Source organism: Callorhinus ursinus, unplaced genomic scaffold (genome assembly GCF_003265705.2).
Source record: "Callorhinus ursinus isolate GAN/ISIS: 27379988/994484 unplaced genomic scaffold, GSC_fseal_2.0 scaffold4, whole genome shotgun sequence".
Lineage (NCBI taxonomy): Eukaryota > Metazoa > Chordata > Mammalia > Carnivora > Otariidae > Callorhinus > Callorhinus ursinus.
The window spans coordinates 133865119-133890578 of NW_027397066.1; the positions used below are offsets into that span (position 1 = coordinate 133865119).

The window sequence follows — 25460 nt, forward strand, 5'->3', positions numbered from 1 at the left end:
CAATGGTTCATTATTCACTAATTCAGTTGTCACAGAGACTTTATAGAAACATAAGTACTGCGAATAGTGAGAATCGATTGTACAGTGGAAATACTGTGCAACATTCATCAACTTCAGAGTGGAGAAGGTAAATGGGCAACTGATTCTGAGTTTTGGGGGCTGTTACAACTGAGGGAGTGATGGGGGGGAATCAAAATGATGACTTGTAGGGCTTGAAAGATAAAGAAGTAAGCCAGAATGGGCTTGATATAGGAAGAAACTGGAAGATTATGTAAAGTCAGAGGTCAGGCTTGGAGGGAATAAGACAGCTGTAAGAATAGGAGGTTGTAGTCAAAGTCATATTGGAAAATGGGTGGGGGTAGAAATCACAGCTGTTTTTAAAGAAGGCAAAGAACAGCACATTCGTTGTTGGAGCGACCATTCATGGGAAGGAATGTTGAGTTCCCAAGGGATAATGTAGTGATCAAAGAGCCCAGAGAGCTAACAAAGATAATTTCAGTGCCCAGGCGGTGTAACCATGTGCATGTTTCCAGAGATTCCAAGAGCCCTGAGACATGATCAAGGAATCTTAAAGAGGCCTATGCAGAGTATCAAATGAGTGGCAAGGTTCTTTCCTGCACAGAGTACAATACACTTCTTTGGTTTACAAGCCCCACCCTCTTTGTACCGTGGGAAGGACACGAGGAAGAATCAACAAGATTTGTTTGTTGATTAGATTTAGGTAGAGGAGGAGAGAAATGGGGTGAATGGTCAAGAGTTGCTCCAAAGTGTTGACTAATTGCCATGAGATCCTTTTTCTTCTATAGAGGAGGTAGGTTGATGTTTTCTCTTGGTGCCCCAAATTCTTTAATTTTCATTTCCCTTGTCCTTTGATTTTCATTATTACGGCATTTGAGATTGGTGAATGTGCGTACTTACTGTTTGGTAAATAGAGGTAATGATTCCTCTCAGTTCTGTTTGCGTGGGGGTTGGGAGTGAGCCAGCTTCCCCTTGACTGTTTGTAAGGTTTCACTGACAACTGTTAACAGTCTGACTCTGACACTTGTTTTCCACATTTTGCCACCAACCACCAGCTTAGGTTTGTCTTTTTTGTCTTTGGTCATTTTGATGGGGTTTGGAAATGAAGGAGAGGCAAATCGTATATACATATACCACCACTTAATTCTTCTCAAGAGTTTTCTAGAGCTGTGCTGCTCATCTGGGTAGCCACATGTGGCTGGTGGACACTTGAAACGTGGCTAGTCTGAACTGAGATGTTCTCGGAGTATAAAATTCATATTGGCTTTCAAAGACTTAATGTGAAAAAAAGAATGGAAAGTAATTCATTAATTTTTACATTGATTACATGTTGAGATAGGATTGTGTATATTTTGGCCAAATAAAATAAATTGTTAAAACTCACTTCACCTGTTTCTTTTTGCTTTTTAAAAATGTGGGTACCAGAGGGGTCCCTGGCTGGGTAGAGCATGTGATTCTTGATCTCAGGGTTGAGTTTGAGCCTCACGTTGGATGTAGCGATTACTTAAAAATAAAACTTTTAAAAAAATGTGGGTACTAGAAAATTTTAAATTATATATGGGGCTTGCAATGTATTTCTGATGGACAGTGTTTCATTGTGCCCTTTAAATTTCCAGGGAATAATTTGAAAATGACTGTTCGATGGTACTACTTCTAAAGACCAAATTTTGGGGTCCATTTGTATTTGTAATGACATTGAAGTTGCTGATGTACCTGAATGTAGCTCTTATAAACAAAAGGAGTACTGTCATGAATACTAGAAATTCTCCCTGCTAAGAAAACTTAGCCCTAAGAAGTTTTTTCTTTTTCTTTGGAAACTCTCCTGTTATAAATAAAGTCAGTGTTCATGGCAGTTCCACTGGATGGAATATAACTGAATCCCTTTAAGAACTGATAGCAGGATTACCATTATTGTGTTTTGGACTAATCAAATACAGTCAGACTTTTAAATGTGTAACTATTTTTTCAAAGGAATATTTGAATCTATGTCACCTTGAGCTGTAGTGTAAAAGTTTTGTTTTCCTGGAGAGTCACTGTTTCCATAATTTAGGTGAACACTATTTTGTGAGACGAACACTATTTTGTGAGGCAGACTTAGTAAATATGACAGAAAAGAGGTTAGTTCTAAGTTAAGCACCTTTTACTAGGTGCCTTCTCTCTGCTCAGTGTTAGCTGAGCTACATAAGTGAAACACAAAAGAAAGTAAAGATGTGGTGTGTGTGTCCTCAAGAAGTCCATCATTTGGTTTAGAAGTTCCTAACAGACATTCTAACATTCTGTATGTGATGAGGTACGAGGAGAGATTTATACATAACGAAGCATTGACAAAGCATTAAAATCTGGAAATTTTTTATTACGAAAATGCAGATTTGTGGCGACTTTGGATAAACACCACTTTCACATGTGTTCTTTTGTGGGAATTGTGCATGGCCTGCAGCTGTTCTTTTTTACACCGTGACCGTGGCAGCATGTAAAGGACAGGGACTACCGTTCTAAGGTGTAGCCAATGGGAAAAGCTGAACCATGGTTGTTGGGAGATTCTGAACTTTAAGAAACAAATAGAGAATCCTTCAGAACCATTGTGTGTAGAGTCCATTTTGTCTTCCCTTTATAGATGTTGAAACGTCTTCAGAAAAGGGTCATTGTGGGAAGTTTTTATGGGATTGATGGCCCTTGCTTTGGGTCCTGAAAAAATTTTGAGGATTTGACTTGGAGAATTAAAGGGAAGGTATTTTAGGAGGGGAACTGGTATGATTGAAAGTACACAGGAGGTGGAAAAGGAATTTATCAGTGGGAGAAAGAATGCCTTATGTTAATTTGAAAGCAAATTATTTTGTGGATATAATTTTCTAGCTGTCTCATTAATTTGTTCTAGAGTTTATTTCTCCCAAGGGATTTTGCAATGAGTCTATTTTAGAGGGTTTAATTGCCTGGAACTTCCAGAGAATTGGCCATGTTTGGGGGGGGGCTGGAGAAGTGACTGACTTTCTTGGATAAAATTATTATTTGCCAGATGTCATTGTGGCCAAAGTTATTTATCTTGGCTTCATGTTGTATAAATATAATGCAGTCATCTATGAGTGCAGCAACTCAAGTAGGACAATGGGTACTTTTAGACATGTGCAGGAAAAAAAAAAACCACATCACATTTGCTTAGAGCTGTACAGTTTTTCAGAGGGACTTCAGATGCTCACATTTAATATCTTTAACATCCTTCTAAGATAGGTGGAATAAGTATCACCATCACCCATTTATTTCCAGCTGGGGAAACTGAGGCTCAGAGAGGCTGAGTGTCTTTCCTGGGAGTCATGTGGCTAGTGAATGACTGTACCAGAACTAGATATAGCTCTGTCCGTCTAGTCCAGGGTTCTTTTCCCTAGTATGACACCCTCTCAGCAGAGACACTGCTGACAGTGACTTCTCATCTGGTTGCTGGCATCTCCTGAGTTCCTAGTACTCAGCCTTGTCATGAGGAACTGACTCAGAGAAATGAGAGTCTGCTGATTCAGAGCTGAATATCTTTTCCCAGCCTCTCGTTTCCCAGCTTTCTGTTCTCATAAATTGATTTCTCTCCACTCCCAAGCAACTTTTTTTTTTAGTATCTGTCGCTACTAGGGTGGTAGCGGTGGAGGTTGTGATATGGGCTGCCATATCTCTATAGGCAGGGGTCAACAAGGAGCCAGAAGAACCATGTGCTCCTGATAAAACTTCTTCCCCTTCTCCAGCTTTCCTGTCACCAGCGGTGAGTGAAGAGAGAGACCTTAGTGCTTTGGGTACTTCTAATAAGTACCCCCAAGCCCACAACACCATAGGCCTTGACACCATCACCGCATCTGCCTTGAGACTGTTGTTAGCACACCGATACCATTTTTCTCGGTATCATCAGCATGCTGAACATGGCCTGCCCGGCACATCAAATATTTGAAGGGATAAATAAATGGAGTCTTCTAAGTCTTTAAATAGCATATATTGAAGGCAAGTTAGTAAATTATTCTGCAGAATCAATGAGATAGCTTTATAAATTGTAGAAGTGTCATATGCTTTTTATTTTGTTTAATCCCATTTGCTGTTTTATTTAATTACAGCACGGATTAATGAATAACTCCTAGTAATTCCAGAATTATCCCAGTGGCTATAATAGTTACAATCATGATAGTTATTGTTTGTGTAATGCCATTTACAGTAATTTGAGTAATTTATTTATTCCTCTATGAGGTAGTTGTATCCTCCTGTTATAAATGTCAAAAAAATTACAAATGGTTAAAAATGTTTTTTAAAATGTTATGAATACAAGAGAGAGGGAGAGAAGGGCCTTTTTACAATGAAACTCTTCTGCCGGAAGACTCAGAGACCGGTCTAGTGTGGGACACAGGTTAGTTCACCTGAATGGAACAAGGCATATAAGAAGGTGCAGGCCTGGGGTGCCTGACTGGCCCAGTCAGTAGAGCATGCCTCTCTTGATCTCTGGGTCGTGAGTTTGGGCCCCATGTTGGGCGTGGAGATTGCTTAAAAATTAAAAGAAAATCTTCAAAAAAATTTAAAAAGAAGGTGCAGAACAATGAGAAGGCTTATTGCAGAGGGTCTTAATGCTCAGCCAGGGTGGCTGAACCTTTAGCTGTGGCTTGGGCATGTGAGCTGTTGTGTCTCAATGCTGACAGCATTTTAGGACTTGGACTTGTAGTAATCCAGGCTGATTCTGTTCCAAAGCATCAAGAGAAAGTTTCCTTATGTTATAAATATATATCCAAATGGAAGGGGGATGGAGATAGTTGAGAATTCTCCACTAGGTATTTTTTCCTAGTATGCTCCTCATGAATTATACAATCTGGTAAGAATAGTGACGGTTTTGATGGGGAGAGTGGGAACACTGAACACTGGCAATAACACAGAGCCATTTTTGGTCAAATGGGTAGAGTGAGCCAATGTGTTGAATTGGAATGTCTGCAACAGCTCTTCAAGGTAATAACATTTTTAAAAAATTGAATTCATATTTAATGATTACAGATACTGTGCCCCCGCCCCCTTTCCTCTTGCCCAGGCAGCTGCAGCGGTGGTACAGGGGTTGGGGCATATGCACCCCAGCAGCAAGGACAGCAGTCTCATGAGTGATTTTCCAGAAAATAATGAAGGACCCCAGGGGAGGGCAGTGGTGCCCCCCCAAAAGACACACCAGATTTCAAGACTTTTTATGTATAATCTGTGTGCCCCAGGGGTTGGAGAGGGATACCTGGCAGCATCCTGGAGGGGAGGCCCAGGGATCCCCATGCTGTCTTGCCTCTTCAGCCATTTTATTAGCTCAGACACATCGTACTCCAGGCCCCCACTGCTACAGCCTCTGGCTGGCTGGGCCATCCGAATGTCCTTGGGACTCCACGTCCCTGGCCCCACCCGTCTTCAGTTGTGGTCAGACTCCTGTTCTTCTTTTCTTTGTAACTGGGTGCCCTGTTCATGCTTTGTAGAGAATCACAGACCTGTGAATGATTTCAGAGACGATGGCCCCAGCCCAGTAGCTCCGTTTCCAACTTCTTAAGCAGGTCTGGACTGCTGATACTTATGCTAAGGTCCAAATGCTAGTGACAGCCCAGCTGGACATTAGAGTTAAACTTTAAAAGTTGTGTAATATTTAGTTGCTAATATGTTTCTAACTTTAGGAAATCTTAAAAGAATGGTGTGGCGGTTATTAATTTCAGTGAAAGGTGGGGATGAGTTGTAAAAATCATGCATAAGGAGAAAGGATTGTAGATTGAGGTCTGATATTGACGCTTAAAAAAAAAGTGATGAAAGTTTTTAAGTTTTTATCTAAATTGCTGGTTATCTAGCTGATTCCACAAAGGGGGAATCATTTTACTGAGACAAAAAGACAAGCAGTGCCCCTTCTTGTGGGCGGGGAGTTAACACAGCAGAGCCTTACAACCTTGAATTAACAGGCCTGGCCCCCTCTTTTTCACATTAAAGTTTAGATCTGAAATCGGTACAGCCACAGTTTTATCATAACTCATCCTCAGAGGCACTGTTTCATTTATTAGGTTGAGGATCTCCCAGAGTCTCATCTTTCTTTTCCTTATCTGTGTTGTAAGCATGCTGGTACGTGGTTAGATAGCCCTTTGAATAGCACTTAAAAAGAAAAAAGTGTAATGTGTGTAGTTTACAAATCCTCTCATTGTTGTGTGTATTGTATTGCTGCTAGGTACTAAAACTAAGTCTCCAAATAAAGGGAAATTGGGGTTTTGTTTTTAGTTAGATATTGTAAAAGAGCATATAGCTGCAGCTCTATACTTTTTGCTGGCTTATATAAATCTTAATGATAGCAATTATGTTGAAGGACAAATAGTGTGAGTAGAATTGCACTCTTACAGGGTGAATGCTTCGCTTTTCCTTTCAGCTGTCTGAAATTGTTTTGACTCTGACAATTTCCTTACAATAAAGCCTGTAGAATTGTTATAGAATAAAGAAATCAAGTGATCATTACTGGTTTGGCAGCAAGGATTTAAAAAATAAAGTAGCTTTACCCATTGTTTGTAAATAATACATAACCAAAAAATGGAAAGTAGAGAAAAATAAAAGGAAAAGTGTTCTTAGTCCTACCATTCAAAGACATTCTGATATTTCTTTCTTGTTCTTTTTTCTAGGTTTGGTCTTTTAAAAGCACACTTGTTATCAAAAGTACATACATAATTTTGTATCTCATTCTTTTTATTTAACTTTGTAACATAAGAATTTTCTGGGGGCGCCTGGGTGGCTCAGCCGGTTAAGCGTCAGCCTTCGGCTTTGGTCATGATCCCAGGGTCCTGGGATCGATGCCCCCCACCCTCCCGCTCAGCGGGGAGCCTGCTTCTTCCTCTGCCTGCCCCTCCCCCCTGCTCATGCTCCCTCTCCCTCTCTTTCAAATAAATAAATAGAATCTTAAAAAAAAAAAAAGAATTTTTCTGTTTCACAGATTTCTTGAAGACATGCCACTCATTCATTCATTCTGTCAGTTGCTTTTCTGTGCTGGGTAATGTGCTTTGTTTTTCAAAGTATGGGTATATAGGAATGGAAAATAATCTGGATTATAATTACGTACTGCAAGATCATCCTGAATTTTCATGTAACTTTTATCTAAGTCTGAAAGCTAAATTGTCTCCCAGGTAGTTCCTCATTTTAAGTCAAAGAAGTAATATTGGTTGATTTTTTTTTTTTTTAAAGATTTTATTTATTTATTTGAGAGAGCGAGAATGAGAGAGAGAGAGCACATGAGAGGGGGGAGGGTCAGAGGGAGAAGCAGACTCCCTGCTGAGCAGGGAGCCCGATGTGGGACTCGATCCCGGGACTCCAGGATCATGACCTGAGCCGAAGGCAGTCGCTCAACCAACTGAGCCACCCAGGCGCCCGTAATATTGGTTGATTTTATTGTACATTTGAGCTAACTTTGTATGGATCAAAAAATCACTCTGCTTAGGAGTCCGTCCGTCAGCTGAAGTACTGCACCGGACAGGGTCAAGAGAGGAGGGCAGAGCAGGCATCCTGTGGGATGGCTGGTGTGCTTGGCTCCAGGACAGGGATTGTTTACCAGAGAGCAGGGCAGGGTTCATGGCAAGGTGTCTGACAAGAGACTTAGTCACCCACAGTGCACATGACTGGGGCCTTGTCCTCACAGAGAAGTGAATTAGTGAGAATCTAAACATCATAAGTGGCGTGGGGCTTGAGATGTAGGAGAAAGAATTTAATTTGTTAGTCGGTGATATTCAACTGCCTCCTCCCTTACCTCTTCCTACATCAGTCTTCAGATGGTCAGGTGCAGTTGTGACTTCCCTCCCGCCAGAATAGTGGGAGGAGGAGTGATGGGGCTCTCTCCTGAGCAGGGATGCCTGGACTTACATCCTGGCTCTGCCTCTGACAAGCTGCATACGTTGGACCAGTTCCTTAACCTTTCTGTGCTCCATTCTCTTCCTCTGTTAAAAGAAGATATTAGAGCTACCAGCTTCCTGTGATCAAATAAAACACTGTTAGAACAATGCCTTGCGTGTAGAATAAGCACTTAATAAACCTAGCTGGTTATTATCTACCTTGCGTGACTGAGTTTGTACATTTTGCCAAATTTCCTGAGTGCTGAGCTTGTCAGTTAAGTTTCAGTGGCATCAGGGCAGGTCTATTATTTTCTGATTGCATACTGAACTGGTGTTGTGAGGATGGGCTGCTGCTTAGGTTTTGGGAGCTGTTCATGATCGTGTGTCTGAAAACAACCAAATATTGACAGACTTGGTTTTAATCATGGATCTGTTTATCTGTTTCTAAAGCCCATTCCCTGAAAGCACACTGCTTCAAGAAAGCTCTCTCATCCCCTTGCCTTAGTCCATTTGTGCTAGCCTAGCACGAGTGCCTTTTATTAAAAAAAATAAACTTTGGGGCTCCTGGGTTGCTGAGTTGGTTAAGCATCTGCCTTCAGCTCAGGTCATGATCTCGGGGTCCTGGGATCAAGCCCCACAGCGAGCTCCCTGCTCAGCTGGGAGTCTACTTCACTCTCTTCCTCTGCCCCCCCCCAACTTGTGCTCTGTCTCTCTCAAATAAATTTTTAAAATCTTAAAAAAAAATAAACTTCAAATTGAACTATAATAGACAGAAAAGTATACGTATTCTGCTTGCTACATATTCACAACACCCAAATAAGAAACAGTAGTTTGCCAGCATCTCATAACCTTTTCGTGTCTCCTTCTGTGGATCATGCTTTGAAAACTACTGGTAAAAAGGCTTGTGATCAGTTGTTTGTGGATGTGGAAAAGGTTTTATGGAAGAGAGGGAACTATTCCGACAAAAGGAGAGTCGGTTGTAATAGCTGTGGATCAGGAGTCCCACTACCTCCCCTCCATTTATTATTATTTTTTTCTCATTAAGGTAATGTGAATAGGCAGTGAAAGTTTTTTTTTTTTTTTAAGATTTTATTTATTTATTTTAGAGCTAGAGAGTGAGAGAGCACCTGAGTGTGGGGTGGGAGAGGACTGGAGCAGAGAGAGAAGGACAAGCAGACTCCGCACTGAGCCCAGAGCCTGACCCAGGGCTCCGTCCCAAACCCTGAGGTCATGACCTGAGCCAAAATCAACAGTTGGATGCTTAACTGACTGAGCCACCCAGGTGCCCCAGAGAAAGATCCTTTATAGAAAGATACATTAGATAAGAATAATTAGACTGGATTTGGGGGGAACTATGTTAAGCCTTCATTTTTTTTCTCTTTAAACCCATCTCTCAGGTGTGGCTTTCGAGTTAGTTTTTCATTACATATAGTGATCACTGTTTTTATCACCTGAAGAGTGTGAAGTCAAGGGAATGCAGAAATGTGTGAATACTTACCTGGAAACCTTCCTGACTTTAATTGTCCCAACTCTAAATCAGGCATGGGAATGGATTTTTCCTCAGATACCAAATCTTTTGGGTTGCAGTGGGTCCCTGGAACGCTGCATTGAAAGGATTTGCAGAGGAGTCTGGGCACAACAGGAAATAGTGTTCTGGTTGATTAGAGATTTTGGCCAATGGCAAAAAAAAAAAAAAAAAGGGAGGGGGGATTGGACTAGATCCTCAGTACCAGGTATTGGCCTTGTATGATCCGAATGATACTTACACCATTTCTGGTCTCATAAACTTAGCACTCTTCTCTCGGACTACTTAGCACCGGCTATGAGATTGGAAGCAATACACATATAGGTTAAAAAGTTGAACCACGGGCACCAGGCTGGCTTTGTCAGTAGAGCATGTGACTCTTGATCTCTGGGTCGTGAGTCCGAGCCCCACGTTGAGGGGTAGAGTTTACTTAAAAAAAAAAAGTTGAACCAGTAGTCTTCCTTCCTTACGTCTGTCATGTGACCTCCCCATACTTCCACACTTCCCTAATCCTTGCCTCTAACATCTGATAAAGTTCATGTGTATTGTGAAAGTATCTGTGGTGACAGCAGCAGTTCTAGTCAATGTATTGAACTGCAGGTGGAGTGTGGGAGTCCAGGCAGAGACTGCAGATACTTTCCTAAATGTGGAAACATGGCTGAGCTGTGTGAAGGAAATAGAGAACTTTACCATAAGTAGCACTGCAGATAGGGATGATGATAAATTTTGTATGTATGTTAGTTAGTATTTAAGATCAGGGTGTCCAGTGTAATAATGAGTCATAGTATGGGTACCTCCCGGAATATGGCTCCATTTCAGGAAACAGAAGATTGAGAAGAAAAGAAGATCAGATTGAGGTACAGAACAGAGCTTGGGGCACTGAAGATCTGAAGATACCTTTCTCATAGCTACTGTATGAGCTGCTCTGATTGTTGAGAACTGACCTCCGTGCTTTGGAGCCAAAATATAGCACGGAGACAGAGTTTGGGATAAAGAGGAACAATAGCTTTATTGCTTTGCCGGGCAAAGGAGGCTGCAGCCGACTGTTGCCTTCAGAAAGTGCGAGCCCTCCCTGAGGAAGGGGCTGGGGGGTTTTGTAGGGAAATACAGGCTCTAGTTGGTTTTGGCAGGAACTATGCACCTGCAACTAACCCTCTTTGTCTTGTCTTTAGGGTGGGACTGGGTTCCTGAAACAAAAGGCTAAGAAGGGAGGAGGGGAGGTTTGCAGAAGAGAGGGGAAGGGGTTACTTTAAAACCGAGCTCTGCTGAAGCATTGGTTAGCCATTTTGATTTTTGTTCGACTTTATGCTTTTAAGCAATTTCATAATGTCTCAGAAGAATGGTTGTGATGATATAATTATTACTTGTTTTTCCACTTACTGAAGAAGTTTTAAAACTCCCATTTAAACATAAGGAAATTTGGAGTCCTATAGAGGCATCTCTTTTTTAAGTATAATGGTTGTGGTTTTGATATACATCTCTGTTACGTTTCATCAGATTTTGAGCTGTGGAATTAAGGGTTATTAAGGGGAGGGACGGAGGAAATGGCTTTTTCACTTTTTAAAAGTTTTAAATTTCTTTCTGTTACCATACTACATGAGTCACATTGATTGGAGTGAACACAAAATGTTGGTAAAGCTTCTAAAGGAACTTTTGCCGTAATAAATGAGAGAAAGAGTACGCGTGTTTAAACACAAGTACCCTCTTGGGCAGAAAATATGCATCAGCCTGTTAAAGGAGTGCACTGCTTGTTGTAGGTAGATTCATATCATCGGTTTAATACCACTGAATGTTTACATTAAAACTATCAAAAAGTTATCTGTTGAACATTTATCAAATGTAAGACCTGTATGAGGTGCAGAGATGAATGTTAAAACCCAGTTTTTACACTCAGAGAATTTATGATCTAGTTAGGATGTAAGATATGCACACTACTCTGTTTCAAAGCAGTTATGTGTTAAGTGTTAAACGTGTGGTTTAAAAAAATTATAGAGGGGGATGCCTGGGTGGCTCAGTTGGTTAAGCATGCGACTCTTGATTTCAGCTCAGGTCATGATCTCCGGGTCCTGGGATTGAGCCTGGCAACGGGCTCCTTGCTAGGCGGGGAGTCTGCTTGAGGGTTCACTCTCTCTCTTCTCCCTCTGCCCACCCCCTCCCCTGCTCAGACAGGCTCTGTCTCTTTCTCTAAAACAAATACATCTTTAAAAAAAAATCATAGAGGAATTCAAGGGAGAAAAAGATCTTCCAGCCTAGGAAGTCATCATGGGGAAGATGAAATTTTTACCAAGGAAGTGTTTCTCAAATGTGTGGTTCCCAGGCAAGCAGCAATAGCATCCTCAGAACTTGTCACAAATGTACATTCTCAGACTCCACCTCAGAACTGCTGAATCAGAAACCCTGGGGGTAGGTCCAGCAATCTGTGTTTATAAGCATACTGTGTTTGAGCACCACTCAACCAAGGAAGTAGTGGATAAAAGGTATGCTGACTGAATTTAGGGAGAAACGGTGACTGGTGTGGAGTGTTTAGTTAAAAACGGCTGGCTGAATGAAAGAAACATACAGAAGGGGTTTAGCTTCTGTTTAAGGGAATTCCTTCCCAATGCAGTTTGATCCTTATTTCATCCAATTACCCTTTGTAACTATGTTGTCATTTTCTTATCATCTTATTCTGATCATTTAAAATGTTTGCGTCATCTGGATAGGAGATAACATTTGCATCTTGTAACAGTATTTGAAGCCTTTAGAAGATGTAAAATACCAGTATGACTGAACAGCTCTGTGGCTAACTACTAGGTTAAATATTTGTTCAGAATACATATTTAAAAAGAGGGTTTCACGGGGCGCCTAGTGGCTCAGCTGGTTAAGCGTCCAACTCTTGATTTAGGCTCAGGTCGTGATTTCAGAGTTGTAAGATGAAGTTTTGCATTGGGCTCCGCACTGGGCTTCGGGCCTGCTTAAGATTCTCTCTCTCCCTCTCCTTCTGTGCCTCCACCTCGCCTCCCCACCTCAAAGGAAGGAAAAAAAGAGGATTTCATGTCCTTTCATTAGGTCCTAGGTAAGTATTTTTTAGAGATGGCAGTTTTAAAACTTTATTTTTTATTTATTTTTTAATTAATTAATTTAAAGATTTTATTTATTTATTAGCGAGAGAGAAAGAGAGCACAAGTAGGGGGAGCGGCAGGCAGAGGGAGAGGGAGAAGCAGACTCCCCGCTGAGCAGGGAGACCGATGCGGGACTCCATCCCAGGACCCCGAGATCATGACCCGAGCTGAAGGCAGGCGCTTAACCGACTGAGCCACCCAGGCGCCCTTAATTTTTTTTTTTTACATATAAAAAATGGGGTCTATTCCCTAAGCACTTCTACATATTTTATAAAATTCAGTTGTTTTGGTATTTTTACAGCCTACCCCATCAACATTGGACATATTAAAAGTTAAAATTCAACCAAGTAAATTTGAAGATCTAATTGGCTTTATTAAATGACTCATGAATCAAGCAGTATCCCACCTAGCAAATGGAGGGGGGTATTCCAAGGAGTCGTACAAAATGCAGTTTTTATGGGAAGGGGGGTGGATCAAGAAAGGTATAAGCAAAAGAAAAGAAAGGTAGGGCAGGGGTCTCACTCTGCAGATTACCTCAACTTCCTTTGTGGGGGTTGGTGGAAGGGACCCTTGCGGTAGATTTTCTCATGGGTGCTTATCTGAAAATTCCTGATTGACGGGCTAAGACAGAATGCTAGGGGAGGTTGAAACTGCAATTCAGTTAGTTGGTAAGCTCTGGCCTGATAACTTGGTCTGGCCAGAGAAACACCCTCTGGGGCCTGTGGTTTTCTTTTTGACAAACCATACTTTCATTTCTCCTGTGAGTTTAAAGGAGGTAAACCCTAGGTGATTTGGAGACACTGATTTGGGGCCTCACATGGGCCATTTAGGAAGTGGGCATGATAATGGTGAAAGGAGGCTTTCCTTTGAGCCTTTGCTCATCCAGCTGCCCTGTGCCTAAGATGGAAGACTTGAGTGCTTACATAAGTGAGCTGCTTATTCTCTGTTAAGAAGAGAAAGTGATTTTAAAGACAGTTCAGGGGAAAAAGAAGAACCCAAGATCACATGGTGGCCCTACAGTTAAGTTTTAAGGTCAAAATGTGTTCCCCTTCCTGGAAAAATGAATTCATTTTCTACTCATCTGGTTTTATCTTGGCACTGTCCATTTATTACGTTCACAGAGAAGTCTAGTCATTGTTGTAGGTGTGTTGCAATCTTTATTTCTCAGGGGAGGAGGGTGTATTTAAAATCTTTTTTGGATTTGTTATAAAGGAACTTTAGGGTCACATAGATATAATGTCTTTAAGGTAATTGAGGCCTCTGCCCCGATAACATTAGATTGTTCTCACACTTGTGGGGTGAAATATTTGGCTGCCATGTATAAAGACATATTTAAATCCTCCTGACACTAGAGACCCAGCCAACGGTTCATCAGATTTTAGGGATCTATTAATATTTTCTTCAGCCAAATTCAAGGATGAGGAAGAGGAAAAGGAGTTGAGACAACTCCTTATAGTTTTCAAGATCTGATCTATATTTTAGGGACCTGTGCTTTTTATTTCTTCTTAAAGAAAAATTACTTTTTCCATGAACTCAGTACTGTGGATAAATCATATTGATTCTATAACAGTATTTCATTTTACAGATGAAGTACATTAGTGTCAGAATTCAAAACTGAACTACTTTTGTCCTTGTGTTCTGGTGGTTCAGGGCTTTCATGGTCTGAATATATCCAAGAATCGGGAATTCAGTGCAAGAGTTGTGAGAGTGTTTATGGCTTCTCATTTATTATTAATTGTCTTACATATGTATGTGTGTGTGTATATGTATAAAATTTTTCTTACATATCTACATATGTGTATTTGGTATTAAAACAAGGATGTGTCCCTACTCTCCCTCTCCCACATCACCTCCTGTACATTAAGCCCTACCTTTGTTGTGTGTAACCATCTCCCTCACTTGCTCTGGGTAGAGTTTTGCAAGGTTGCAGAGTAAGACCTGTCAGCTGACACTTGCTCACATGAGAGCCATTAAAGAGGGTGGTGTGGCCAATGTCAGAGCAACCTTGCAGCTGAGGGCAAGTCACTGCATTTGCCTAGAGCCATATGAATAGGTCTTGTGACCAATTAATTGACTACTACATAATCTCCAACAGGGGAGCACAGATGGAATGAGTCAGACCAAGCTGCTCAACCTGTTGAGTGTTTTGTCTTTTGCTGACCAGAGTACAAGCTTAGGAACAAAAGTAGGAAGTGGGATTTGGATTTGTCTGTTTATAATGGTCCTGCTGAGAGCATATTTTATAACGTGGTGGATATATCTGACTTCCTAATACTTTGGCAGGCTTAATTTACGTAACAAATGAATGTTCCTTTTTTCTCTCTCTCTCTCTCTTTTTTTTTAATTTTGAAAGAGGAAATTAGTAGGCTGCTGCCAAGTAGCTCGCCTCACCTACTGTATAGGAGTACAGTGATTATTTAGGACGGCTGGTCAGTGTGGAATATCCCTCAAACAACAGAGAATCTTCAACGTTTGTGTCCCAGGTCCATGTTGATAGTCAGGATAAAGCAGAAGAAAGCTCAACCACCCAGGAGATGTGTGGCGGCTCTTCGAAGACTGCAAACCTGCCAGGGGGCTGGCAGGATTCAGCCAGATGTGTGTGTAATGCCGGTTCTGGTGCTGGGAGGACTTACAAGGCACTTTTATGCCCAAAGACTCGAAAACGTGCCAGGGTAGGAGGGGGCACTGATCACACGGAACTCAGCAACAGGTTTGAAACTTTAGTTCTGTTTTAAAGTCTCAGAGAAATTTTTATTTAAATCCCTGAGTACCAAACAGATGAAATTATATTGATCTGAAAGTTGTTTTTCAAGAGTACTTTTAGTCAGACATGGGGTGGTTGGTGGGTATGTAGAAACAAGTCCTTTCCTGTATGGAAAAGGTGTAGGCATTTTGTTTTGTTTTTTTTTTTTTAAAGATTTTGTGTGTGTGTGTGTGTGTGTGTGTGTGTGTGAGAGAGAGAGAGAGAGAGAGAGAGAGAGAGAACGCGAGAGGGAGTGAGCAGGAGCATGGGGGAGCGACAGCCAGAGGGAGAAGCAGGCTCCCCGCTGAGCAAGGAACCAGATGTGGGACTCGATCCCAAGATCCTAGGATCATGACCTGAGCTGAAGGCAGATGCCTAACCAACTGAGCTACCGAGGCATCCCAGCATGGTTATTTTTTTGACTGTTTGAATTCTGCTACCCATCTCCTTTCTTTTCATTACTTCTCCTGGAGCTGGCTTGCAAGAAATGGTTACATCTTTGTCCTATGTTGAAGTTTGAACAGTACTATTCACAGAGATGATCAGGAACAAGGGTTGCAGTCCTGAAGTAGCACAGCAGTTGGTAGATGGGGCACAGGACTGGAAGTTCTCACTTTGTAGTTTGAATGGTAGGTGGAGGCAGGGTGGTGGGAGAGAGGCCAGTCTTCTGGAATATTATTTTCTTGAGAAGGATGGTATTATGCTGAACTAATTTTAATGATGGAGCTTACGTAAAGAGAATAACATTAACATTTACTATGTTCTTTAAGGGTGATTATGTCATCCATTTTGGAAGAATTTATTAATTTAATTAGTAATAGCTCTTTTTTTTTAAAGATTTTATTTATTTATTTGAGAGAGAGAGAGAGAGAGAGAGCATGAGAGGGGTGAGGGTCCGAGGGAGAAGCAGACACACTGCTGAGCAGAGAGCCCGATGCAGGACTCGATCCCAGGACTCCAGGATCATGACCTGAGCCGAAGGCAGTCGCTTAACCAACTGAGCCACCCAGACGCCCAGTAATAGCTCTTAATTGAAACATATTGGTAAAGAATTTTGTTGCATTATCAAGGAAAAGGAAAAGTCCTTTGAGAATTGCATTTCACTCCAAAATCTGATGGAGATCTGTAGAAGGAGAGCCAGGGTTAAAAATCAAGTTAAGCTTGATTCTCAGGGTTAGTGTAAAAAGTAAGTTTCTAAATTTACTTAAATGTTACTTATTTTCTTTATAGACGTTTTCTTACAATTAACATGTCATAAACTATATCCATCAATACATTTCTTGGTTGATTAAAAATCAGGATATAGTTTCTTTCATATAAAAGTCATTTTCTTTAGTAGAAGCTTAACAAAATGGTAAATAGTCTACTTTGGTCTAAGAGCCCAGCCTATTGAAGAGTTAGGGAGAAGTGATGGAAATCATTGTATAGATACTGGGTCACTTGCTGTCCACTCAGTTAAAGAGAGAGATTTATAGAGGAAGTGGTAATGAATGATGTACATTAGAAAAATACATTTGGGTGTTCAGATAAGAATTTCACTTTTACACTGTTTTTATCTGTTTCTTACCAAGAAAGGACAGCTGAGTGGTAGGAGAGAGTAATGGATTGGCACCCAGTTGATCTGGATCTGAATCCTGATCCTGATCCCCGGCTCTGCTGCCCAAGAGCCTTGTAACCACGGGGCAGTCTTCTGGCTCTTCTGGGCTCACTTTTAACTCTAGGCTATGAAGTTGGTTCAGATTATTTAAAAAAAAATCCTTTCCTACTCTGAAATCCTAAGAAGTAGCATCAGGACCTTTTGTAGTCCCTATTTTTGTTATTCATACAGTTCTAGAGTCCCCAAATAGGTGACGGGGACAGCATCCACATAAGAAAATAATACTCAGGGCCACACAATTTTTTTTTTTTAAACTTCAAAACATTTTGGTATGAGCTTCTGCTTATCACTTTTGGTGAACCTAATATTCTTTAGTGGATTTTAGTAATTTTTAATTAAACAACACTTTAACAAAAAATTTTCATATCCGTTATTGCCTTTTCTTTTTTTAGAATTCTGTTTGGTGATGACATATACTTATCAATTAATTGGAATTAATTTCTAGTCAGACCAGTTGTTTTGGTAGATCTTACACACTTTCTCTTCCCCTTCCTACGATCTTGAAAACGTATTCGTTATTTGCAGTGTTGTGTTTGGTTTCCTGAATTTCTTTAGGCCTTCGGCCAGTCTCCAGGGTAGCGTGAATTATTGACAGGAGCTTACACTGGAAGGATCTGGCTCCAAAGTGTTCACGAGTTATCTGTTTGTCCAAGTCAGGTAGCGGTCAGTTAAGTATGACTTCAACTTCCTCTTTGCTCTTAGGTATCTTAAATCAATAATTTTAGGTGGTCTTAGCTGACCACACTGATAAGTAGGTTTTTTATTTGTTCGTTTTTTTCTTCTATCTTTCCTCATGATTTCCCAGTTACTCTAAAGGTGAAGAGAAGGATTCCACAAATATAGAGGAGTCATGTTGGATACCTAACAGTGACTGGCCATGGTGTAAAACTGACACAGTTCAGTGCAGAAAGGAACATTTTAATCTTTCCCATTATGGTTCATGTGGAATGAAACATTTCAGGATAGAAGTCTGTCCTTCACTTCCTTTCTCCTTAATCTCTAGAATGACAGATATTGGAGTTTCATTTATTTCACAAAATTCCAGAATCAACAAAAACCTGCAGAGCTTGATGAAACATTTTAAATGGTTTATCAATAAAAAATTCTTCTCTAAAATTCACCTCAAATCCAGTAACTGATAGCATGCTGGGTATATGGCATAGTCTTCCATAATGTCTTCCTTCTTCCTTAAGATACCAACTGTAGCAAAGCTGTTAATGACTTGAGTTTTTCACTTTATCAGCAAATTAGATAACCATAGGACTGTTTATGTGAGAAATCTAGGATTATTTGCCAAGCTTATTAGCGGATCATTGTTTCTCTGATGGCAAGGAAAACTTTGACATAACCTTGTCTTAAGAAGTATAGCTGTCTACACAGAAGAGGAACCGAAACAAAGCACTTCGGAGTCAATGGTGCTTTAAGTTTTATATCTTGGAATTTAGATTCAACAGAGACTCTTTGTACTGCTTTACAATCACTAGGATAGGAAGGGCTGAAGAATTAATGAGTGTGTATATCCGACTTGTCTACAGTTTGGATGAACCAGTTCTATCAAAAAAGAAAGAGGCTTAGATTGGTTTGTAGTAATTGCTCAACAAGAAAAGAAGTACAGAAACGAGGGTTTATTTTCTTTCCCCTAGTTAACTGCTTCACAGAGATAAGCTGACCACGATTTTACTACCAGTCTTTATTTATAGCAGTTAGAATGACTGAGTAGGAAATACAAAGATAGTCACAGATTTAGAGAGAGATATGCTAAGGCAACAAACCAAAACATTCTATTCTGAAAAATTTAGTGGAAAAGGGCTGAAGTCTAATGCATGTTGTAGGGAAGGGGAGAGTGTTTTTCATTGTTGTTTTTCACTTAGAAACACTGTAAAAACTATTCTACTTTGATATTATGTAGAAAATGTAGCTGTTAGGTTGAATCAAGTGAGTAGAGAAAAACACCAAACCCTAGTCTGCTGATGGTCTTGTGCTTTGCGACAAGCTTCACAGAGAGGTTGAAATTGCTGGGTGTGACTCAGATGCATCGAGTATTGCCGTCACAAGTTCTTCTGCCCTTTCTGCATTCCTTCCCTTTTCACTGATTTTATGAGCCAGGAGGAATTTTCGTTGACTCCCTAAGAGTTTATTTCCACTGGCTGATGGTTGGGATTCAGAGATGTAATTTGAGAATGAGTGAATGAATGAAGGAATGCGGTGGTAACTTGGTATTGCTGCAAAGTTATGTCTGATTTAGGTTTTAAAAAACATTCATCTTTTCCCTCAGAGGCCACATATCTTCTTGGGAATGAATCAGAGCAGTCTTGGTATACAGGGTGTTGTGTTTTGTTTTAGATCTTAGAGAGCACAGCAGGGAGGAGAGGGAGAAGCGGGCTCCCTGTAGGACTCCATCCCAGGACCCTGGGATCATGACCCAAGCCAAAGGCAGACGCTTAACTGACTGAGCCACCCAGGTACCCCTTTCTAAAGCCCCTGCGTAGAGGGTTTTTTTTTTTTTTAATTTATTCATTTGAGACACAGAGATACAGAGAGAGAGAGAGAGAGCATGAGGAGGGGGAGAGGCAGAGGGAGAGGGAGAAGCACGCTCCCTGTAGGACTCCATCCCAGGACCCTGGGATCATGACCCAAGCCAAGGGCAGACGCTTAACTAACTGAGCCACCCAGGTGACCCGAGCCGAAGGCAGACGCTTCACCAGGGGTTTTGAAGAAAGTGTGAACTTGCTTCATGTAGACCGACAATTCACGTAAACTTTTGTCCGGGTCTTATTTTGCTAAGTGTGATGACCTAACAGGGTAAAGTCCTTATTATTTGTTACTATAACTCATTACGTCCAGAATGACTGTGTTTCAGACAGAAGACAAGAATACTCCAGCTCTGGGGTCTGCAGGCCAAGTCATTGGGTAGCTTCCGAAGCCTTTTTCCCCTTGAATCCCACTCAGCTGTATGCTGAGCTGGAATACTCTGCTACACAGGTCTCTGATTCCTGGTTCTTCTGTCATGACTCCTGTTGTGAGTCAGGCTGTGGCTTAGCCTTATCCTTTTATTGTTATAGTAACAAAAGCTGAATAACTGCTGAATAATGATGTAGCAAGCCCTGGTGGGAATTGGTGACCCTTCTAAGATTATAATTAAACTCCCCATCAGAATTCATCGTAGGGTGGACGCCTGGCTGGCTCAGTTGGTTAAGCGTCTCCCTTCGGTTCAGCTCATGATCCCAGGAGTGGGATCAAGTCCTGCATTGGGCTCTTTGCTCATCGGGGAGCCTGCTTTCCCTCTGTCTACCGTTCCCTCTGCTTGTGCTTGCTCTCTCGCGCGCTCTCTCTCTGACAAATAAATAAAATCTTTAAAAAAAAATTCACCAAAGGGAATCCAGTCTGTGGGCTCTAGAAACACCAAGGTTCCCTGCAATTATCTTCTCCTTTTATGGGATGTCATGTTTATGTAGGTTATTGGGTATCAGACATATGTCCATCCATCAGTGTTTGTATCTTGAAGAGTCTAATCCTTCTCTTACTGGTTTAGAAAGGTTAAGAAAAAAACCCACAAGCTACTTTCAGGTCTTTATAGAACAGATGTGAATTAAAATGCTGTCTTTTTTTCTTGATGTGCCCTTTCCTTTCACTTGCGTGCCTCACCCTGCCCAAAGGCAAAAAAGAAAAAATTTAGTAATGCTAAGCTAGTTTTTTAACTTACTAATTTTTAAAAAAGATCTAATTCTAACATGTGAAAATCTAGACTGTAGTACCAGATACAGTGGAGGAAGCATCTTTGATCTGGGGATCTTCTCTACCCTGATCTTACGATCAGAGTGTTCATCTCTGCCTTGAACTCACTGTGTCTTTGGGAACATCACCTCATCCCTCTGTGCTTCTATTTTCTCTTCTACAAAAAAAAAAAAATCATGGAAGTGGGGACACCTGGGTGGCTCAGTCATTAAGCGTCTGCCTTGGGCTCTGGTCATGATCCCAGGGTCCTGGGATCCAGCCCTGCATCGGGCTCCCTGCTCCGCGGGGAGTCTGCTTCTCCCTCTCCCTCTGGCCCTCCTCCCCACTTGTGCTCTCTTTTTCTCTGTCTCAAATAAATAAATAAAATCTTAAAAAAAAAATAGAAGTGGTATATTAGGTCAGTGATCATCAAATATTTTAAAAATGTAGCTTCCTGAGCTCCGTTTCAGATCCACTTAACCAAATTTGTGGAAGTGGAGCCTGTGAAGTTTCGATGATTAAAAAACCAACCAATACACAGAACTTGTGAGGTAATTCTAATGATGAGTCAAGTCTGGGAACCATCAGATAGGTGGTGTCTGAGGTCCCTTCCAGCTCTAACATTCTGATTATCTGTCAGTGACCCATGAGTAACAAGGCTGTTAGAGAAATGTGAAGACCATGGGTAATCAAGGGAGCCAAAACTATCTCAGTGGTAATCTTTTCCATGTGGGGGAGCAAGCCATATGGATATTCAAGAAAGTATCTTCTCAACAGAGGAACAAGTAAGGACAGAGATCCTAAGACAGAGTCATGTTTGCTGTGTACCCTAAAAAGAAAAATATTGCCTAGGGGCAAAAATGATTTGGATTCAGAAAGTCAGTGGTCCTTCCAGGGAATGTGAATAGGCCCAGGGTGGGCTGCTAGGTAGGGCTAGCAGCTGCACGGTACAATATGAGAGGCAGGTCGGAGGTTGTCTGCTCCCTGTTCTCTCTCCCATTGGGCCTTGCTTGATAACAATAATTCCTATTATTAGAACCTCTTTTTTTTTTTTTTTTGTATTTAAGCATGTTCTCTCAAGGCAGTGATACCTTAGTGTGAACTATTATGAGAACTTGTTCCTCGGTAGCGAAGAATAAGACCATATGAAAGGATTGGGCTCATTCTGTAGAGCGGCGTATGAGGGCTGACCTTCTCCTTTCCAGCTGAGTGGACAAGCTGAGGGGAGACAGCCTAAAACTCAACTGAACAGGGACAGAGACTTTAATGGTCATATCCAAAGCTCAAATAATATGTCCTTGGTTTTCATCTTCATGGGAAATTCTCTAGCAGACTATAACAGACCAAAATGATCTTCAGAGAATAATCCTATCACAAACTTTAAAAACTCTAGTGTTCGTTACTGAAAGTTCCTGTATTTTAAAAGTTCCTTTGACAATTGAAAAACTTTTTTCCTTTTAAATAGACTTTATTTCTTAGGGCAGCTTTAGGTTCACATCAAAATCAGCAGCAAGCACAGAGAGTTCCTCTGTACTCTCAGCCCCACACGTCACATGTGCACAGCCTCCCCTACTATCAATATCCTACATCAGAGTGGTACATTTGTTACAGTTGATGAACCTACACTGAGACATTGTTAGCACTCCACACCATAGTTTACATTAAGGTTCACTCTTGGTGTTATACATCCTGTGGGTTTTGACAAATGTATAATGAAATGTACCCATCATTATAGTATCAATACAGATTAGTTTCACTGCCCTAAAAAATCCTCTGTGCTCTGCCTATTCATCTCTCCCTAACCCCTGGCAACCACTTACCTTTTTACTGTCTCCACAGTTTTGCCTTTTCTAGAATGTCATTTGGTTGGAATCATATGGTATGTAGCCTTTTTAGATTGGCTTCTTTCACTTAGTAGTATGCATTAAAGCTTCCTCCATGTCTTTTCATGGCTCAATAGCTCATTTCTCTTTACCGCTGAATAGAATTCCATTGTCTGGATGTAGCACAGTTTTTTTTTATCCATTCACCTACTGAAGGACATGTTGGTTGCTTCCAAGTTTTGGCAATTATGTATAAAGCTGCTGTAAACATCTCTGTGTGGGTTTTTGTATGGAGGTAGGTTTTACTCCTTTGGGTAAACATCAAGGAGTGTGATTGCTGCATTGTAAGGTAAGAGTTTGTTTAGTTATGTAAGAAACCACTGTACTTCCAAAGTGGTTGTACCATTTTGCATTCCTACCAGCAGTGAATGACAGTTCGTGTTACTCCACATGCTTGTCAGTATTTGGTTTTGTCAGCGTTCTGGATTTTGGCCATCCTAATAGGAGTGTAGTGGTATCTCACTATTGTCTTAATTTGTATTCCTCTAATGACATATGCTGCGGCGCATCACTGATACGTTTATCTGCCATCTATATATCTTTTTTTGTGGGGCTTCTGTTCAGATCTTTGCCCATTTTTCAGTTGGGTGGTTCATTTTCCTGTTGTTGAGTTTTATGAGTTCTTTGTATATTTTGGATAACAGGCCTCTATCAAATACGTCTTTTGTAAATATTTTCTCCCAGTCTGTGGCTTATCCTCTCATTTTCTTGTTTTGTCCTTCGCAGTTGAGAAGTTTTAAATTTTAATAAAGTCCAGGTTATCAGTTATTTCTTTCATGACATGTGCTTTGGTGGTCATCACCATGCCCACAGTCACTGAGGTTTTTGTTCTATGTTATCTTCTAGGAGTTTTATAGTCTTTCATTTTACATTTGGGTCTGTGATTCATCTTGAGTTACATTTTTGTGAAGGATTTAAGGTCTGTGTCAAGATTCATTTTTTTTGCATGTGGATGTCCATTTGTTCTAGCACCATTTTTGGAAAGTTTGTCTTTTCTCCATTGTATTACCTGTGCTTTTTTCAGTCAAAAGATCAGTTGACTATTTGTGTGAATCTGTTTCTGGGCTCTCTGTTCTTTTCTTTTGATCTATTTGTCTCTTCTTTCATCACTACCATCCTGTACTGGTTACTGTAACTTTATAGTAAGTCTTGAAGTTGGGTAGTTGTAGTCTTCCAGTTTTGCTCTTATCCTTCAATATTGTGTTGGCTATTCTGGATACTTTGCCTCCATACGCAAAGTTTGGAATGAATTTGTTTATATCCACAGAATAACTTGTTGGAATTTTGATTGGGATTGTATTGAATCTATAGACCAAGTTGGGAAGAACTGGCATCTTGACTCTTCCTATCCATGACCATGGAATATCTCTACATTTATTTAGTTCTTTGATTTCTTTTGTCAGAGTTTTATAGTTTTCCTCTTACAGATTTTGTATGTATTGGGGGAGTGTGCTAATATAAATGATACTGTGTTTTTAATTTTAAATTCTACTTGATAATTGCTGGTATATGAAATAATTTTTAAAAATATTTTAACGGGTATATTTTCCAGAGCATGATTGCATTTAACTCAAGCTAGCTACGTTGCCCTTTTCTTTTTATTTATTTTATTTGGTTTTTTAAAAACTTATTTATTTAAGTAATCTCTACACCCAACATGGGACTTGAACTAACAACCCGAGATCAAGAGTCACGTGTTCTTCCAACTGAGCCAGGTAGGCCCCCCCTCCCCTTTTCTTTTTAAATTCCTCCATCTTTTTCTTTTCTTTGTTACTAAACTTATTTTAAGATTTTTTAAAAATATTTTTTCTGATTATCAAAATGATATAATTTTATTATAAAACATGGAAGGTGTAAGCAAATATAAAAATGAAAATTCAAATTACTCAAATGCTATCACACAAATTTTACCAATACTTTTATTTTCTTGCAGTCCTTTTTTTTTAAGAATTTATTTTTTTAGAAAGAGACCAAGTGAGTGAGGGGAGGGGCAGAGGGAGAGGGAGAGAATCTCAAGCAGACTCCCTGCTGAGTGAGGACCCCCCCCAACGTAGGACTCAAACTCACAACCCTGACATCATGACCTGAGCTGAAATCAAGAGTCAGAAGCTTAACTGACTGAGCCACCCAGGCGCCCCTTGTGCAGTCCTTTTTTGGTACATGGGTATAAGCTGTATTATATTTACTGAATCATGTTGTATTTATCAAGTTATATAATCAATCTGCTTTTTTACTCAGTATAACATTTTCCCCATGTTATTAAAATGTTTTAGAGAACAAATTTTAATGACTTCATAGTATGTTCTTACATGGATGGCTTCAGAAACTTAGGGTATGTTCTGGTAGTGGATGTTTAGGTTTCCAGGTTTTGACTGCTAACAATGCATAGAAAGAAACTTATTTTGGTTCACATTTCTAACATTCTCCTTGGGAGATAATTTGAGGGAAACCCGTTTTCCTTCCCCAATAGTATTTGAAAATTGAGAGATAAAATTTGGTCAGATAGATAGAAACCAAAATATATCTACATTTGGAAAATGGTTAGTGTGTGTAACAACAAGGAGCTGCCTTAATAACCTCAAAATTAGACTTCTTCACACACCTTGTCATAAGCAGCCTAGGATACCTACAAAGCCTTGCCACATAGGAGTTCACCCCTATAAAACTATGTTGAGTAGTAGTGGAGGATCAGAATAGTTTGTGTGTGCTCTGTAGCCAGATAGATACCAAAGAATAAAGGAAAATTTATCAATCAGAACTCATTCTTCTTCCCCTGGGAAGGAGCAGGTGGGGGTGAAGACAGTCAGGCATCTTATACTAATTGGGATTGTGCCTCTACTTGGAAACCTGAAGCAAAGGTAAAGAAACCCTCCCAGCTCTAACATCTTTTGTAGGTTGAATCACCTTTTTTTTTTTTTTTTAAGATAGATTGATTGATTTCAGAAAGAGAGACAGAGAGTGAGCACACAGAGAGAGAGGGAGAGGGGGAAGCA

The 25460-nt window shown here is 40.4% G+C and overlaps 1 protein-coding gene across 4 annotated transcripts in view; it reads left to right on the forward strand.

Moving 5' to 3' along the window:
* FNIP2 (folliculin interacting protein 2) overlaps nucleotides 1–25460 on the forward strand; it is a 138314-nt gene that overhangs the window by 24420 nt on the left and 88434 nt on the right. For 2 of the 4 annotated variants that reach the window (XM_025874382.2, XM_025874384.2), the window contains exon 1: nucleotides 14832–15180. The exons of the other annotated variants lie outside the window; for them this stretch is intronic. In XM_025874382.2, coding sequence (XP_025730167.1) covers nucleotides 15005–15180 — 176 coding nt within the window. In that variant the 5' untranslated portion in view covers nucleotides 14832–15004. Of the gene's footprint in view, nucleotides 1–14831; nucleotides 15181–25460 lie in introns of those variants that run through there. 4 annotated transcript variants of the gene reach the window in all.